Source organism: Balaenoptera borealis (genome assembly GCF_965194805.1).
Source record: "Balaenoptera borealis genome assembly, chromosome: 1".
NCBI lineage: Eukaryota > Metazoa > Chordata > Mammalia > Artiodactyla > Balaenopteridae > Balaenoptera > Balaenoptera borealis.
The window spans coordinates 182542546-182557517 of NC_138860.1; the positions used below are offsets into that span (position 1 = coordinate 182542546).

Below are 14972 nucleotides of genomic sequence, written 5' to 3' on the forward strand. Positions count from 1 at the left end.
CATGAGTGAGGCCAGGGGACGTGAGCAAAGGACCCTTCCAGGTCAACCCATAGATTCTGGGGAATAACGAATTGCTGTTTTAAGCCACTAAGTTTTGGGGTGGCTTGTTACACAGCGATAAATACAGAATCTGAGCGTGGCTTCTCGCCTTTCTGCAACATTTTTCAGAGTCTGGTCCCAGGACGCCTGAGTTGGAACCCCCTGCCTCCTGAAGTTTTGGATTTCCGTGTCTGACAAGACCCCCAGGTAGTTAGTTCTGCTCCTTGCAAACTCTGAGAGTTGCTGGGGGAGCAGCCCCTGGCCCTTAAGGAAAGCGAGATGTTATAGACTGCTTCTTTTAGAGTAACTTTCAGGTCGTGTCTAAGCGGGGAGAAATTGACCTGGGCCCTTCCCACGATGGCTTGAATCCACCTGTTCTGCTCACATCCCTGCTTTAAACCTCTCTGGTTCTTTAACGAGTGTCTCTACCCAGGCCTCCCTGACTTCAGCGCTCACTTCCTCCTGCTAGGAACGTGTTTTTGCATCACTGTTCCATCTCTCAAGGTTGACCAAGTGATTACTGTGCGGGAGTTAGAAGTACCCGCTGAGAAGTTAACCAGACCTAGGTTTGAATCCTAACACTGCTCCTTGCGCTGGGCAACCTTGAACACATTACTTAACCTCTCTAAGCCTCAGTTTCCTCATCTGCAAAGTGAGGGTGATAAAATCTATTTTGAAGATGGTGAAGATTAACGAGCTAATAAATGTCAAGTGCACAGGACATGGCCCAGCACACAGTAGGTGCTCAGTACCTTGTAGTTGTAGATGTTACTTGGGATAAAATGAGCAGTGGCCAAACCTGGCTGAATGTCTTGGGAGGAAGAGGTGGTTTCTTGGAAGTAGGATAAAGGGGCAGTCCTTGAGACACAGAGAACAAGAGGCAGTGGCAATCTCTCCATGGTCCCTCTTGCTGCTGTAGCTCTGTCCTTCCCCGAGACCCCTCACCTTATCGTGCTGGGCCAGGTCCTGGTCCACAAAAATCTCTCTGGAGGACCCTGCCCCAGGAATTTCCTCGGCCACTGATTGTTCCGACAGCTCCACGGCGTTGGTCCACACTGACACACAAGGTCGACAGAGAATGCAGAGGAGACTGTGAGTTTCCCCAAAGTCTTAAAGAATATTTTCAGATTAACCTTCACATTCATGAGACTTATGCAATGAAAGCATTACGGGAGTACTGGAAAGGGTAAGAGCCGCCTCATTTCTCTTCCCCAGCGTTAACTGCATGATGCACTGTGATGTGTCTCTTTCCAGACTTTTCTCTATGCCGCATAAGAGCTGATGACCTTGGGCAAGTCACTTACTCTCTCTAAGCCTTAGTTTCCACATATATAATTTAGGATCACTGATAGTCTCTGCTATAAAGGGCTATCTGGAGATTAAATAGAATAATGATATAGAGCAGGGGTTGGCAAACTATGGCCCTGCGGCCAAATCTGGCCTTCCGCCTATTTTTGTAAATAAAGTTTTATTGCAACACAGCCACAGTGATTCATTTACATATTATTTATGGCTGCTTCCCAGCTACAAAGGCAGAGCTGAGTAGCTGCAGCAGAGACCATGTGACCCACAAATCCTAAAGTATTTACTATCTGGCTCTTTACAGGAAAAGTTTGCTGACCCCTGATGTAGAGCATTTAGCACTAAACGTTAGTTATATTTTTTTTATTGCAGTCATATCTTTTCAAAAAACAAAAATGGATTTATGTGACAGAGATTCTTCTCCAGCTTACTTTTCACCTAACAATATCAAAAACATCTTCCCATGTCAGTATTTGTAGCTGTGCTGGGTTCTTTTCAATGGTAGTGTTGTGGTCCACTGTACAAGTGTGCCAAACGTATTTAACTAGGATCCACTTGATAGACATTTCAGCTTTCCTAATTTTTTTCTTATTAACCCCAATATTACAAGGGCTGTTTATAGGACTTTCGGGGGGTATGGCATTATGTTTGGGGGCCCCACTCTGTATCACATCAGACATCTCGCAATTCACTTATATCAACACTGAATACATTTTTTTTTTTTTATTGGAGTAGAAACTTTTGTAAAGATTTCTATAATTCTGCTTGTGAGATCACTTGGGCCCAAGCAGCGTATTTTAAATTTCCAAGTGACTGTGGTTTCTGGATGGTCACTGTGCGTTCTTATCTTCTTGTGAAGTGAGAAACTGAACAAATTGTTTTCAGAGGTGATGAAACTTTAATGAGTATTAACATTAATGATGAATGAAGCACGCACCGTCATGTTTGTGGACATTCATTCAATCACTTATTCATTTTGCTTCTGCATTTTTAATTTATGCATCTTAGAGTCAAAGATGCCTGCTGCCCAGCCAGGTCTCGAACCTGTTTGTGGACCCCAGAACCTCTAGTGGATACAGCTGATGGCCTGTGGTGCCCGGAGAACGCACGGCCTTGCGTGTTGAAGGAGCAGCCCTGGCCACGGTGTTTCCTGGGGCGCGAGGAACAGAAGGGCCTGGAACTCCGGCAGCTGCCCATTTTCTCTCCCTCCGCCTCCCCAGCTAGGTCCATGACTAGAAAACTTTTATTTGAAGCTCACTGCCCCCATCTGACCCTCTTGGATCCTGAGCAGCTAAGTCCTAACTGACTACAGCAGCAGTGCCTGATAGAAAAATAATGCGAGCTACAGAATGCAATGTTCAATTTTCTAGTAGTCGCGTTAAAAAGGTAAAAAGAAGAGATGAACTTTTTAATGATAAATTTTATTTAATCCAATACATTAAAAAATTATCATTTCAACACGTAATTGACAAAAAATATGGAGATATTTTATATTCTTTTTCTTCGAGGTATGAAGTCTTTGAAATCTGGGGTGTATTTTACACTGATGGCGCATCTCAATTTGGAAACTGAATTTTCAGCAGGAAGACTTGATCTGTTTTCAGATTCCACAAAAACTTAGAGTCGAAAAAGTCGATTCGCCAACTCAAAATGTTCCAGACAGACTTTGACCCTTTCAATAACTGGATCAAGTATCAGTTTTTAAATTTAAATGAATTAAAATTAAACGTTTGGTTCCTCAGTCGCACGGGCCACGTTTCAGACGCTAAGCAGCCACTGGGGCTGGTGCTGCCGTAGCAGAAAGCGCAGAACCAGAACATTTTCCCCTTGTTCCCCTCCTTCCTGACCCAACACCTCCTTTCCTGCCAACATCTGTAACTGGGTTAGGAAAAAAAAGAATAGAGAAAAGAGATTTAAAAAAAATCCTCTTCTGGTGCAGGCTTGACTATAACATGCAGCCTAATTCTGGGGGGTCCCTCTGGCGCATCAAGGATCGTCACAGGCCTGTGGTTTAGTTTCTAAATATTCAGCATAGTCTGTTTGATGCTATATGTGTGCCGGTCATTTAATTTTCAGGCTGGGGCGGTCAGCTGACAGAATCTGCGGTCCCCAGGCCTCGTGTGGCCGGGCAGTATTACATCAGACAGGCTACCGTCCAGAGGCAGCTGTGACTCCTAAAGTTTTCCTGGTTAGCAAACTGAAGGCTAGAAATGGGTTCTTATTGGTAAAAGGGTGGCCTCTTACCTAGTATGCTGAATGCTAGAAATCGGCTCCCACTGGTCAAATGGAGGAAAGTACTTCCTGGCCTGTGTCCCCAGGCAGGGCCCCGGGGTCTGACCCTAACTGGGCCCCTGTCCAGTCTCAGCTTAGAGCTCTGGCATCTGATGCCATCTCTAGGGGCGACTCCGGCTGCCTCTGCGACCCTGTCGTGGCTGTCTTGAGGGGCCCTTCCCTGCAAGATGATGGCCGGAGGGGGGACTTCATCAAACCTACAGAACAGGCTGATGGTTGGGGTCCCTTTACTGGGGAAGGTGTGTTTACTGAAAGTCTTTGTGGGGCTAGAATTTGCTCTGAGACTCGCTTTCCTTACACCCAGGCAGGGAGGTGCTGGAGCAGTTACCCCTCACCCGCCCCAAACTTCTTTACCGGCTACTGTTATTTATCAAAAAGAACCTAAGGGCCATGTATGACCAAACCGGCTTAACTCTAGCTGCTGGATCATTCGGAGATCCCAGTGGGGAGAACCCCCAGGGAGGGTCGGGAGGGCTGGGGCGGTGGGATGGCGGATACGGGGACACAGGCACTTTAAGAATTTTCGGGCATGAGCTGTTGGCCAAACGGCAGGGGAGTTACTTTAATATTTTAACAACCCCCAGCTGTCCTGGTGCTCTCCAATAACCACCAGTCTGCAGCAGGGGCAGTATGTGTGCACCTTAACTGTGTCTTTAAGACACTGCTACACATTGTAAGTTGTAAATAAAAGTTAAATAACAATCATGGTTAGGTAATAACTTAATTTTTAAATTTTAACATTTACTGAATGTTCGCTATGCACCAGGCGCCGTGCTCAGCACTTACAGGCAGGATCCGATTTCGTCTTCATAACAACCCAGTGAGATAGGCATTATTATTCCCATCTCCATTTTATACGTGAGCGATATGAGGCACAGAGATGTCAAGTCACCTGCTCAAGGACACACAGCTGGTAAGTGGTAGAGTCAAGGGATGAACCTAGGTTTGTTGGATTCACAGCCTATGCTTTTAACCACTATGCAGTCAATGTATTGAAGTGGGAAGATGTTTATGATATATTATTGAATTTTAAAAACCAGGTAGGGAATTCCTTGGCAGTCCAGTGGTTAGGATTCTGTGCTTCCACTGCAGGGGGCACAGGTTCCATCCCTGGCTGGGGAACAAAGATCCTGCAAGCTGAGCGGCATAGCCAAAAAAAAAAAAAAAAAGGAGGTTACCTATGTTAGGTTCATATGATCTCATTATTGGGAAAAGATATATATGAATCAAGATGCTATTTTAATAAATCACCCCGCATATTTTCTTTTCTCAGTAATTCTTCCCCACCTCCCATGAGCTCTTGCCGTTAAGATTTGGCCTTGGAGCTGATGTTTTATTGCCTTGTGGAAAAGGAAGGATGAGTATTAACTAGAACAGGGTGATTTTGCCCCCAGGCAAAATGACGTTTTGATTTTTGGCAATGTCTGGAGACATTTTTGAGTACCACAGTTAGGGGGTGGTGGTGGTGGTGTTGCTACTGGTATCTCTAGTGGGTAGGAGTCAGGGATGCTCTAAATATTCTACAGTGGACAGGACAGACCCCACAACAAGGAGTTATCTGGCCCCACATGTCACTGTGCCAAGATTGAGAAACCCTGACCTGACCTGCAATAAATAAGTCCTTGGCTTTGGGTTTTCAAATAGAATTTTTCAAGTCTAAAGCAAGGTGGCAGTCTAACAGTAAACCAATTTAATTTGAAGAGCCCAGCTTTGCTAAGAGAGGAAAGAGCTTTCTCGGAACCCTCAAAAATAGGTGTTTTCTGTCAAGAGTCAGCATGGAGGACTGGAGCACAGAGTTTTCTCCAAAGCGTGGAGTAGAGAGGCCCAGACAGAAAGGAACTCCCCATCACACAGGAAGATGAAAGTCCTTTTCTGAGGATGGGGAGATAGTCAGGGGAACGAGGGCAAAAGTTTGGAAACATGAGACCTGGCTGGGAGGCTGAGGAGATAGAGCCCAGGTAGATGCGAGGGCCTCTAAGCCATACGACTCATCCTTCATTTCTCCAGGGGGAATGCAAGCCCTTTAGAGAAGCCCCAAGTTCAACATGGCGCTGGAGAAACTGGTGATTACAGTGGAAAAATTTAAATGGCGGAGTAAAAAAAAGAAAAGAAACAGCCCATGTGCCATGTGTCCAAAGGATGCATTAAAAAAAAAAAAAAAAAAACCCTGTATATATGTTCATAAAACAGAACATGATCCGTACAACAAAATGAATGAATCTCAGAAATACTACGCTGAGTGAAAAAAGCCTTCCACAAAGGAACATGTACTACATGGTTCTGTGTACTTGAGATTCTAGAACAGGAATATCTAATCCATGGCGGGAAAAGAATTCAGAAGAGTGGTTGCCTCTGGGGCCTGGGGCTGGGAATTGACTGGGGAGGAACATGAGGGAACTTTCTGGGGTGATGGTAATGTTCTATATCTTGATAGGAATTTGGGTTACATAGGTGTACATGACCGTCAAAACTCAATGAGCACACTCAAGATCTACACCTTTCACGGTGTGGTAGCCAGTCTCCAAGATGGCCCCACTGATTCTTGTCTCCTCGTATTCAGACCCTTGCATCATCCTCTCCAATACTGGATGGACTTTATATTAGTTAGCTTGGGCTGCCATAATAAAACACCACAGGAGGTCTTAACAAAAGAAATTCATTTTCTCACAGTTCTGGAGGCTGGAAGTCCAAGATCAAGGTGTGGGCAGGGTTAGGCCTCTCTCCTTGGCTTGCAGACGGCCGCCTTCCTGCTGTGTCCTCACATGGCCTTTTCTCTGTGCACGTGCATCCCTGGCGTCTCTCTCTCTCTTCTTACAAGGACACCAGCCCTTGGATTAGGGCCCACCCAATCACCTCATTTTAACTTACTCATCTATTTAAATACACTATCTCTAAATATAGCCACATTCTGCGATATTGGGATTGAGGCCTCAGCATATGAATTTTGGGGGAATGCAATTCAGTCAATAACAAAGCTTATCTATGTAACCAAGGATATTGCAGAAATGACAGAGTTTGATTCCTGAGGTTAGATCATAAAAGACATTGCAGCTTCTGCCTCACTCTCTAGGACCACTTGTCTGGAGGAGCCGGCAGCCATGTCATGAGGATACTCAAGCAACTTACGGAGAGGTCCACTTAGTGAAGAACCGAGGCCTCTTACCAAAAGCCATGTGAGTGAACCATCCTAGAGATGGGTCCTCCAGCCCCAGGCAAGCCTCCAGATGACCAGAGCCCCAGCCAACACCATTACTGCAACCTCATGAAATATCCTGAGCAGGAATCACCCAGCTAAGCCATTCCCAAATTCCTGACTCAGAGAAACTATGAGATAATAAATGTTTACTGTTGTTTTAGGCCATTACATCCTGCAGTAATTTGTTATGCAGCAATAAGTAGCAAATACAGGTTTTGGCACCAGGAGTGGTGCAAAATTTAACAAAATCCTAAAATGTGGAGTGGTTTGGGATGGAACAGTGGCCAGAAGCTGGAGGACTTTTGCCAAGAGTCTTTGAGAAAGCCTGAATCGTCTTAGTAGAAGCCCGATGGCCTTTGAGGAGGCAGTGAGGGAAGCTTTCCAGGAAAGTGAGGAAAATGTTACTGGGGTTAAGGGATCCTTGTGAGGTGGTGGCAGAAGGTTTCATAACACGCTGCCTGTGGTCATGAGGAAGGTAGAAAATGTTGGTGATGAGGTTGAGTGGTCAAGCTAAAGAGAGTCCCAGACACAGTCTTGGAAGATGCTGCCTGGTTACTTCTTGCTACTTATAGTGAAATGTGAGGGGGAGCGACAGTTAAAGGAAGGGCTGTTAAACCAGGGCAATGCTCTGGGCTTGAAAATTCCCTGCCTCTCCAGGTGGCAAATGAAATGCAAGAAACAGGTTCTGGGCAGAGATCAAATCAAGGGCGCTCTCAAGAAAACACAGTCTAGAGAAGAAGCTGAGGGTGTGGCTGTAAAATCCTTTCTTAAGGATACAGATCCAGGGCAGTGTCCAAGAGAACCCTTCGGTCAAAGAACTGGGCTTCTAAGAAGCTTCTGTCCTTCGTCAGTCTTTGCAGAAGCCCATGGTGGAAGGGCTTGTGTCAAAAAAATCTGTGGGCGTGGGTTTTGCCTAATAGGATGAACCCCAATAAGAAGCACTGCCAACTCAGACTGACAGAGACCCACAAAAGTAAAAGAAGCGTCTGGACCCCCAAGCTTCTACAGGCAGGAAGCAGGCTATAAAACTATGCAGCCGCATACATGTGATACCTTTCATAGGAAAGGTAGGACGACTCAGAAGGCGGAACTCAGGGACCAGGGGGCAGAGCCAAGAGCCCTGGAAAGTCATTTCTGGGCAAGAGTTGGACTGAAGCCCAATCAAGGAACTGCCAGTATTTTCCCGGCTGGATTTCAGAATTGCTTTGGGCCAGTGACTCCTGTGTGTTTCCTGTTTTTCTTCTTTTGGAACAAGAGGAGTGTATGTAGCAGTTATGCTATGTCTGTCCCACCAACGTATGCTGGGTGGGTAAGGGACAGACACTTTGTTCATAGGTCTTCAGATTTCTGGAAGTAGTACTTGATGAGTTGAACTTAAGGAACTACACCCATGAGCCCCATCTGTACCTGGACTTGATTTAGATGAGATTCTGGAATTTGAACTGATGCTGTTAATGGGGTGAGATTTTGGGGGGCCTTGGGAGAGAGGAGGAGGAGTGAGAATTGTTGAGGACCCGAGGGCAGGCTGTGGTAGCCAGCCTCCAAGATGACTGCTGATAATCCCTGCCTCCTGGTCTTCAGGCCCGTGTGTAGTCTTCTCTCACACTGGAGGGTGACGCCCTGTGTAACCAGTAGGATATTGCAGCAATGACAGAGGCTTCTGAGGCTTAGTCACAAGAGATGCTGCAATTCCATCTTGCTCTCCAGGATCACTTGCTCAGGAGGAGAAGCTGCCGTGTCATGAGAACACTCGAGCCACTCTCTGGGGAGGCCCATGTGGTGAGTAACCGGGGCCTCCTGCTGACGCCTATGTGAGCACGCCGTCTTGGAAGCGGATCCTCCGGCCCAGGTCAAAGCCTTCAGATGACTGCAGCCTTACGAGGGACCCTGAGCCACAGCCGTCCTGCTAAGCTGCTCCCAAATTCCTGACCCACAGAAACCGTATAGATGATAGCACATGTTTGATTTTTGTTTTAGGCTGCTAAGTTTGGGGAGAATTTGTTATGCAATCATGATAACTAATACACATTGCGTGTTAATTTTACATGAAAGAGACAAAAAATGTTGAATTCTAGTTAATGGTATATGTGCTAAAACATTTAGGGGGAGGACTACAGATGTGTGCTATTTATTTTGAAATGCATCAAAAAATAAGATGGATTAATGCAGGGCAAGAAGGATGGGTAGACAGAAATGTAATAAAGAGTACAGCAAAGTGTTAGTGGTAGAATTAGGAGGAGAGCTGTTCTCTGTAAAATTCTTTTTGCTTTGCTGTATGTTTGAAAGTTTTCACATTAAAATGCTGGGGGGAAATGGCTGAGTAATTTCTTAACTTGGGTGGTAGGTACACGAGCGTTCCTTAGATGATGATGATGATGATCATGAAGTAAACTGTAGAGATACCTCTCATTTGCTCCTTAGTCTGTATATTTCAGAATAATAACTATTATTTGAATGGCTGAGGGAGGTGACTAGGTGAGTGGTCCTGAGTGAGACCAGGGGAGGGTGTGGAGGCATCGAGAGACCTGGGGACTCAGAGGGGTCTGGGGCTGGGACGCAGAAAACAGAGAATGGGACCTTCACACCAGTGGCCACAGAAGAAACCTGGGAATCATGCCAGGGACTAAGTCGACCCAGCTACTCTGCCAGTGAGGCTGGCAAGGCCGAGAGGATGGTGACAGACAGGAAGTCTCCTCCCCAAATGCCATGAGGCCTTCTGGGGGGGAGGGGGGGAGAAGGAAACCCTGATGGCTATGTGTCCCCAAAGTGACCAGGCTGTGAGTGACAGTCACTGAGATAACCAGCCTTAAATTTGACTGAAAAGCGTTAGATTAGATTAGATTGAATATATCACCTCCGGAGAAGCAATTTTCTCCATAAGCCTCAGTCTCCTCTAACCTGTAAAATGGTAATAAAATATTTAAAAACCTCCTAAGGCAAGAGGGATTTCAGTTACCAATATGTCTGTACATCTGAGTCAAAGTATATACATTTAGATTCTGATACACATTCATATATATCCATATATATGTACACACACACACACACACACACACACACACACACACACACACACACACACACACACACACACACACACACCACAGAGGTACTGACGTGTGCAGATGGGCAGAGCACAGTCTTGGAGGAGTTTGTGCCAAAAAGTCAACAGAGAGAATTCCGGTGATAAGGGTGACAGCTTATCTTTTACTGTTTTCTAACTTTCTGCTTACCCCAATTTTTTCACAATTGATTATGTTCTACTTTAGAATCAGAGAACATAAGCAAAAGCCAGAGAAAGACAAATATCATACGATATCGCTTATATGTGGAATCTAAACAAAGGTACAAATGAACTTATCTACAAAACAGAGATAGAATTACAGATGTAGAAAATAAACTTATGGTTACTGAGAATAAGAGGGGGGAGGGATAAATTGGAAGAGAGGGATTGACATACACAATACTATATATAAAATAGATAACTAATAAGGACCTACTGGATAGCACAGGGAACTCTACTCAATACTCTGTAATGGCCTATATGGGAAAAGAATCTAAAAAAGAGTGGATACATGTATATGTTTAACAGATTCAGTTTGCTGCATACCTGAAACTAACACAACACTGTAAATCAACTGTACCTCAATAAAAATTAAAAAAAAAAAAAAGGGAAAGCAAAACCCGAGACCCATCCTCCCAGCCAAAAGCCCATCCCCTAAGCCTCCATGGATGCGCCCATGAGTACCTTGCTTGATGATGGGAACCCTGTGGGCAGCTCTGTCCACCACGAAGGAGAACATCTTCTCGCTGGCACTCACGGGCCGCTTGTGGGAGGCAGGTGGGACCATGCGGGGCCCGGGGAACCCCTGGGACCAGCTCCTCTGCACTGGCGCTGGCCAGATGCCCGGGTGGAAGGGGGTCTGTGGTGGTGAGGGTGACTGGTTCGGTTGCTGGGTGGCCCGAGGTGGCTGTGGCCTTGGCCAAGGTGCTGGGTCCCTCACCCATGGGAAGGAGACCTGCAGGGGCAGACAAGAGGGTCAGGGGAGGTTACGAGCAGCTGGGGTGGTCTTCACCCTTCTGTCCCGGCGACATAATTGCTGCCCTAGATTTCAGCATATAAGTCACTTCTCCCAGGAAGCCCTCCCAGACTCTCCCCAAATTTGGGATGGTGGTCCCCACCATGGGTCACCTTGCACACTATCGCACCACCATGTATTGGGTGCAGCCTTCGTGCCAGGCACCCAGTCAAGAGATTCGCATGCGTTACCTCATTTAATACCCCTGATGCTCTGTGATGAGCCCGAGGCTGAGCAAGACCTAGTGACTTTCGCAGGATCACAGGTTTGGTAGAGAGCTGCTGAGCTGGTAGAATGCCACCTCTGAGAGGGGGAGGGCTTTTTGTCTATCTTGCTCACCACCGTATCCTCAGCTCCTAGAATAAACCCTTGGCACATACAGAGTAGGTCCTTAAATATTGGTTGAAAGAATGAATGAACACATCTCCGAGATTCAAGCCCAGCTCTCCAGGACACACACATCCACATTGTGTGTCTCTCTGGCACTCCTACTCCATCTGTTCCCCGAAGCCGAGAGCTCTGGGGGGGCAGGCACCCCAACTGGCTCATTAACCTGTGATCCTCAACATCTGCCACATCTGATTCTTGGCAGACACTCCATAAATATCTATCGAGGGAACCCTTTTTCATCTGACCCAGCGGAAGATGTCTGTAGCTACTTTCAACAGAGCACATCAAAAGCCATCTAAACCGGGAGAAGCAAATACTGAGAGGTGCTGACACCTGGCTTTGTCTTGGTTAATGCTGTCGTGGCCGTCCCTCCCCGTGCCTAGGGGTTAAGCCGTGACATCGTGAATGCTACCATTTACTGTAATTGCTCACCTATTTCTCACAATAGCCCTGCAGGGGAGGAGCTCTCCTTATTCCTAGTTTACAAATGAGGCTTGGAGAGGTTAAGGAATTCATCAAGCTGAGGTGGTGGTGGAGAGGGTGGTGGGACTGGGGTCTGGAAAGCTCTTTCCCTCTCTCTCTCTCTCTCTCTCCCTTCTCTGCCCCCCTCTCCCGCCCCCAGTCTCTTGGCAGAAAAAAACACACTTTTCAGGTAAGAAGCTAAGTTCAAAGGTTTGCCGCCTGTGGCGGGTCACGTTTCTCTTTCTGCAGACTGGAGACACATAATGAGAAACAGAACAGAATGCTTCCGAAATAGGAGCACTGGCAGACAGAACTTCCTATAGCTCCAGCTGGATTGCATTCAAGAGGAAGGTTCTCCACTCACTCAGGTTCCCAAACCAGTCTTTTAGCTACAGTCTTTCCCAGCCAAGTCAAGAATCCGGTGAATTCCCCTGAAGACTTTTTTGGAGTCAGGGAGAATACTGTTCGGGAAAATCAAACTCCAGTTGCCTGGCGACACCTGGCCCAGCATTTATGATGACACTGGCCCCGTTGAAACCTGTTTCAGGAACGGACTTGGCAGTGCTCCAGAACTCTGTTACCTTACGTGAAGATTCGAATTTCTCTCCACTGTGGGCACCTCGGTCTCCACCTAAGCTTTCTTCCTTTCTCTCCTTTCAGAAGCTGAGGTGTCCTGCTCCTGCCTTGCACTAACTTCTCCATCCATCCTATCCCTTCCCATCCTCTCCTCTGGGGCTGTCTTGCCTCAATCATTCCTATAACCTTTCCTCATCGATTCAATAAAGATTTATCGAATGAAAGGGCTGAAGGTGGGAAGGGGGAAATTTGAATATGTTTTACCCCCGCCTGCTAGAAAACAAATCTAGAGACCACGGGTAGTGTGGAGGAATTCCCTTTTGTGCTGGCATGCTCAGGTAGATGTGCCTCACTGCCCACTAACTGCCAGGGTGCTAAAGGGAGTGGTCATATCTCATGCCTCAAGTGGTCCACTGCTGTAGTGGACAGGCCACCACCCACCCGGCTCTTCTGGAAATTCCAGGCATCTCCCTCCCAATCTGTCGGCCCATTGCTGTGGGTGGGGCTAAGTAATCAGCCAATCACACTCCCTGGCCATATTGATTGGTTCAGCAGTGGGGCAAGTGATCCAATCAGAGCCAAGGAGACCCAAGAAGACTTGGCTGGACACCAGGATTTGGAGTGACCTGGTGGGACTTCAGAATGCAGCCAGCATGAGGGAGTGGAGCCCAGACATGGAGAGAGGGAAGCTGTTTATTTATTTTTCAAATTGTGGTAAATAACCTGCAACATAAAATTTGTCATCTTAGCTATTTTAAAGTATATAGTTCAGTGGTGTTAAGTATATTCACATTACTGTGAGATGGATCTCCAGAACTTTTTCGTCTTGCAAAACGTAAACCCTATTACCATTAGACAACAACTCCCCATTCCCTCCGCCACCCAGCCCGTGGTGACCAACATTCTGTCTCTATGAATTTGACTACTCTAAGTACCAAGTACCTCAAATAAGTGAAATCACATGGTACTTGTCTTTTTGTGACTGGCGTATTTCACTTAGCATAATGTCCTCAAGGTTCATCCATGTTGTAACATGTCAGAATTTCCTTCATTTTTAAGGCTAAATAATATTCCATCATACAGTTTAGAGTGTATTTTGTTTATCCATTAAGCGTCATGGGCACTTGGGTGGTTTCTACCTCTTGGCTATTGTAACTATGCTGATGTGAACATGGTGGGGAAAATAAGGAAGCTGGTTTTGAGCCTTGGCTGGGGTGCTACCCTGAAGTGCTCCATCCCTGAGGCCGGCTAGAGCTGGTTTCTGTCGCTTGCAGCACACAGAGCCCGAACGATAGGGCCCCTCGGGGGAAGGAGCCAAAGATGTGTAAATGTAGCAGAGACTCCAAGCTCTTCGGGTTTAAAAATTAAAAAATAAAGTTTTGGGTTTTTTTTTTTCTCTGAAGCGTGTTGGTTGAGGGTAGCTTTAGTTGGAGGGTTAAAGTTGGTTTTCTCTAGTTTGCCGGCTTGCTCTATCACAGGGAAGGTCAAGGTTTTCTCAGAAATTGCTGCTGGTAACTACAACGAAACAGGCAGGGAGAAAAGCAAACATAAGAAAAAGACTCACGTTAAAAGCCAGCTCCGGGCTGTACAGGAAGCATGGGGTCAAGGTCAGTTATCAACAAGTCTGTTTTTATTATTTATTTATTTTAGATTTAATTTTATTTATTTTTGGCTGTGTTGGGTTTTTGTTGCTATGTGCAGGCTTTCTTTAGTTGCGGCGAGCGGGGGCTACTCTTCGTTGTGGTGCACGGGCTTCTCCTTGCGGTGGCTTCTCTTGTTTCGGAGTGTGGGCTCTAGGCACATGGGCTGCAGTAGCTGGGGCACACGGGCTCAGCAGTTGTGGCACGTGGGCTCTAGAGCACAGGCTCAGTAGTTGTGGCGCACGGGCTTAGTTGCTCCGCGACATGTGGGATCTTCCCGGACCAGGGCTTGAACCTGTGTCCCCTGCATTGGCAGGTGGATTCTTATCCACTGTGTCACTGGGGAAGTCCCCAAGTCTGTTTTTAGAAACTTTAGTTTAAAAATACATGCTAACGCCTTTTCTCTTTCTTTGTGCCTGTTCTCTGACCATATGGTATGTTGCCATGGTTGGGTGTTTTGTTTTGTTTTTGAGGTAGCATATGTTATACTCCTGATTTCTTTTCCATACTACCTTTAAAATAGCAGGTTGTCAACCACCTGGATTAACCATGACCACATTCACGGCTGAATTTATATTAGCTTTAATAAACACGGGTCAGTGATTTACTCAAGAAATCACTATCCATTTTTTTTCAAATTATCTACTTGTTCTTTGTGTTATTTCTCCAATATCTGCTTCTAACCCTGTAAAGAGTGTAGGTTGAATGGGAGACCCTAAAAAAAATTCAAGGTGGTTTGCACACCGAGTGCCTATAATACACATGAATTCTGCCAGGAAGCCCTGGAGCCTGCATAGAAGGTGGAAACTTAGACCTTGCCCTTGGAGAGCTTGTTATGTGCTCTGCCATTTGTAAGTAATTGTGGACAATACAACGGCTATGAGCCACTGTGTAGAGAAGCCACAGATGTTCCACAGACTGTGCTGGGCACTTAACGCATGTGGTCTCATCTGATCTCCAGAATAATCTTGGAGGAGGCATTTTACCCCTCATTGT

At 46.2% G+C, this 14972-nt stretch overlaps 1 protein-coding gene across 5 annotated transcripts in view; it reads right to left on the reverse strand.

Annotated features, from left to right (window-relative positions):
* Positions 1-14972, reverse strand: part of FHAD1 (forkhead associated phosphopeptide binding domain 1) — a 147013-nt gene that overhangs the window by 91298 nt on the left and 40743 nt on the right. For all 5 annotated transcript variants that reach the window (XR_014241652.1, XM_082380985.1, XM_082380982.1 and 2 more), the window contains 2 exons: positions 10578-10848; positions 985-1094 (listed from right to left, as the gene is read on the reverse strand). Coding sequence is in view for 4 of the 5 variants with exons in the window: in XM_082380985.1 (XP_082237111.1) it covers positions 985-1094; positions 10578-10848 (381 nt within the window). In the remaining variant the exon portion in view is untranslated. The remainder of the gene's footprint in view (positions 1-984; positions 1095-10577; positions 10849-14972) is intronic.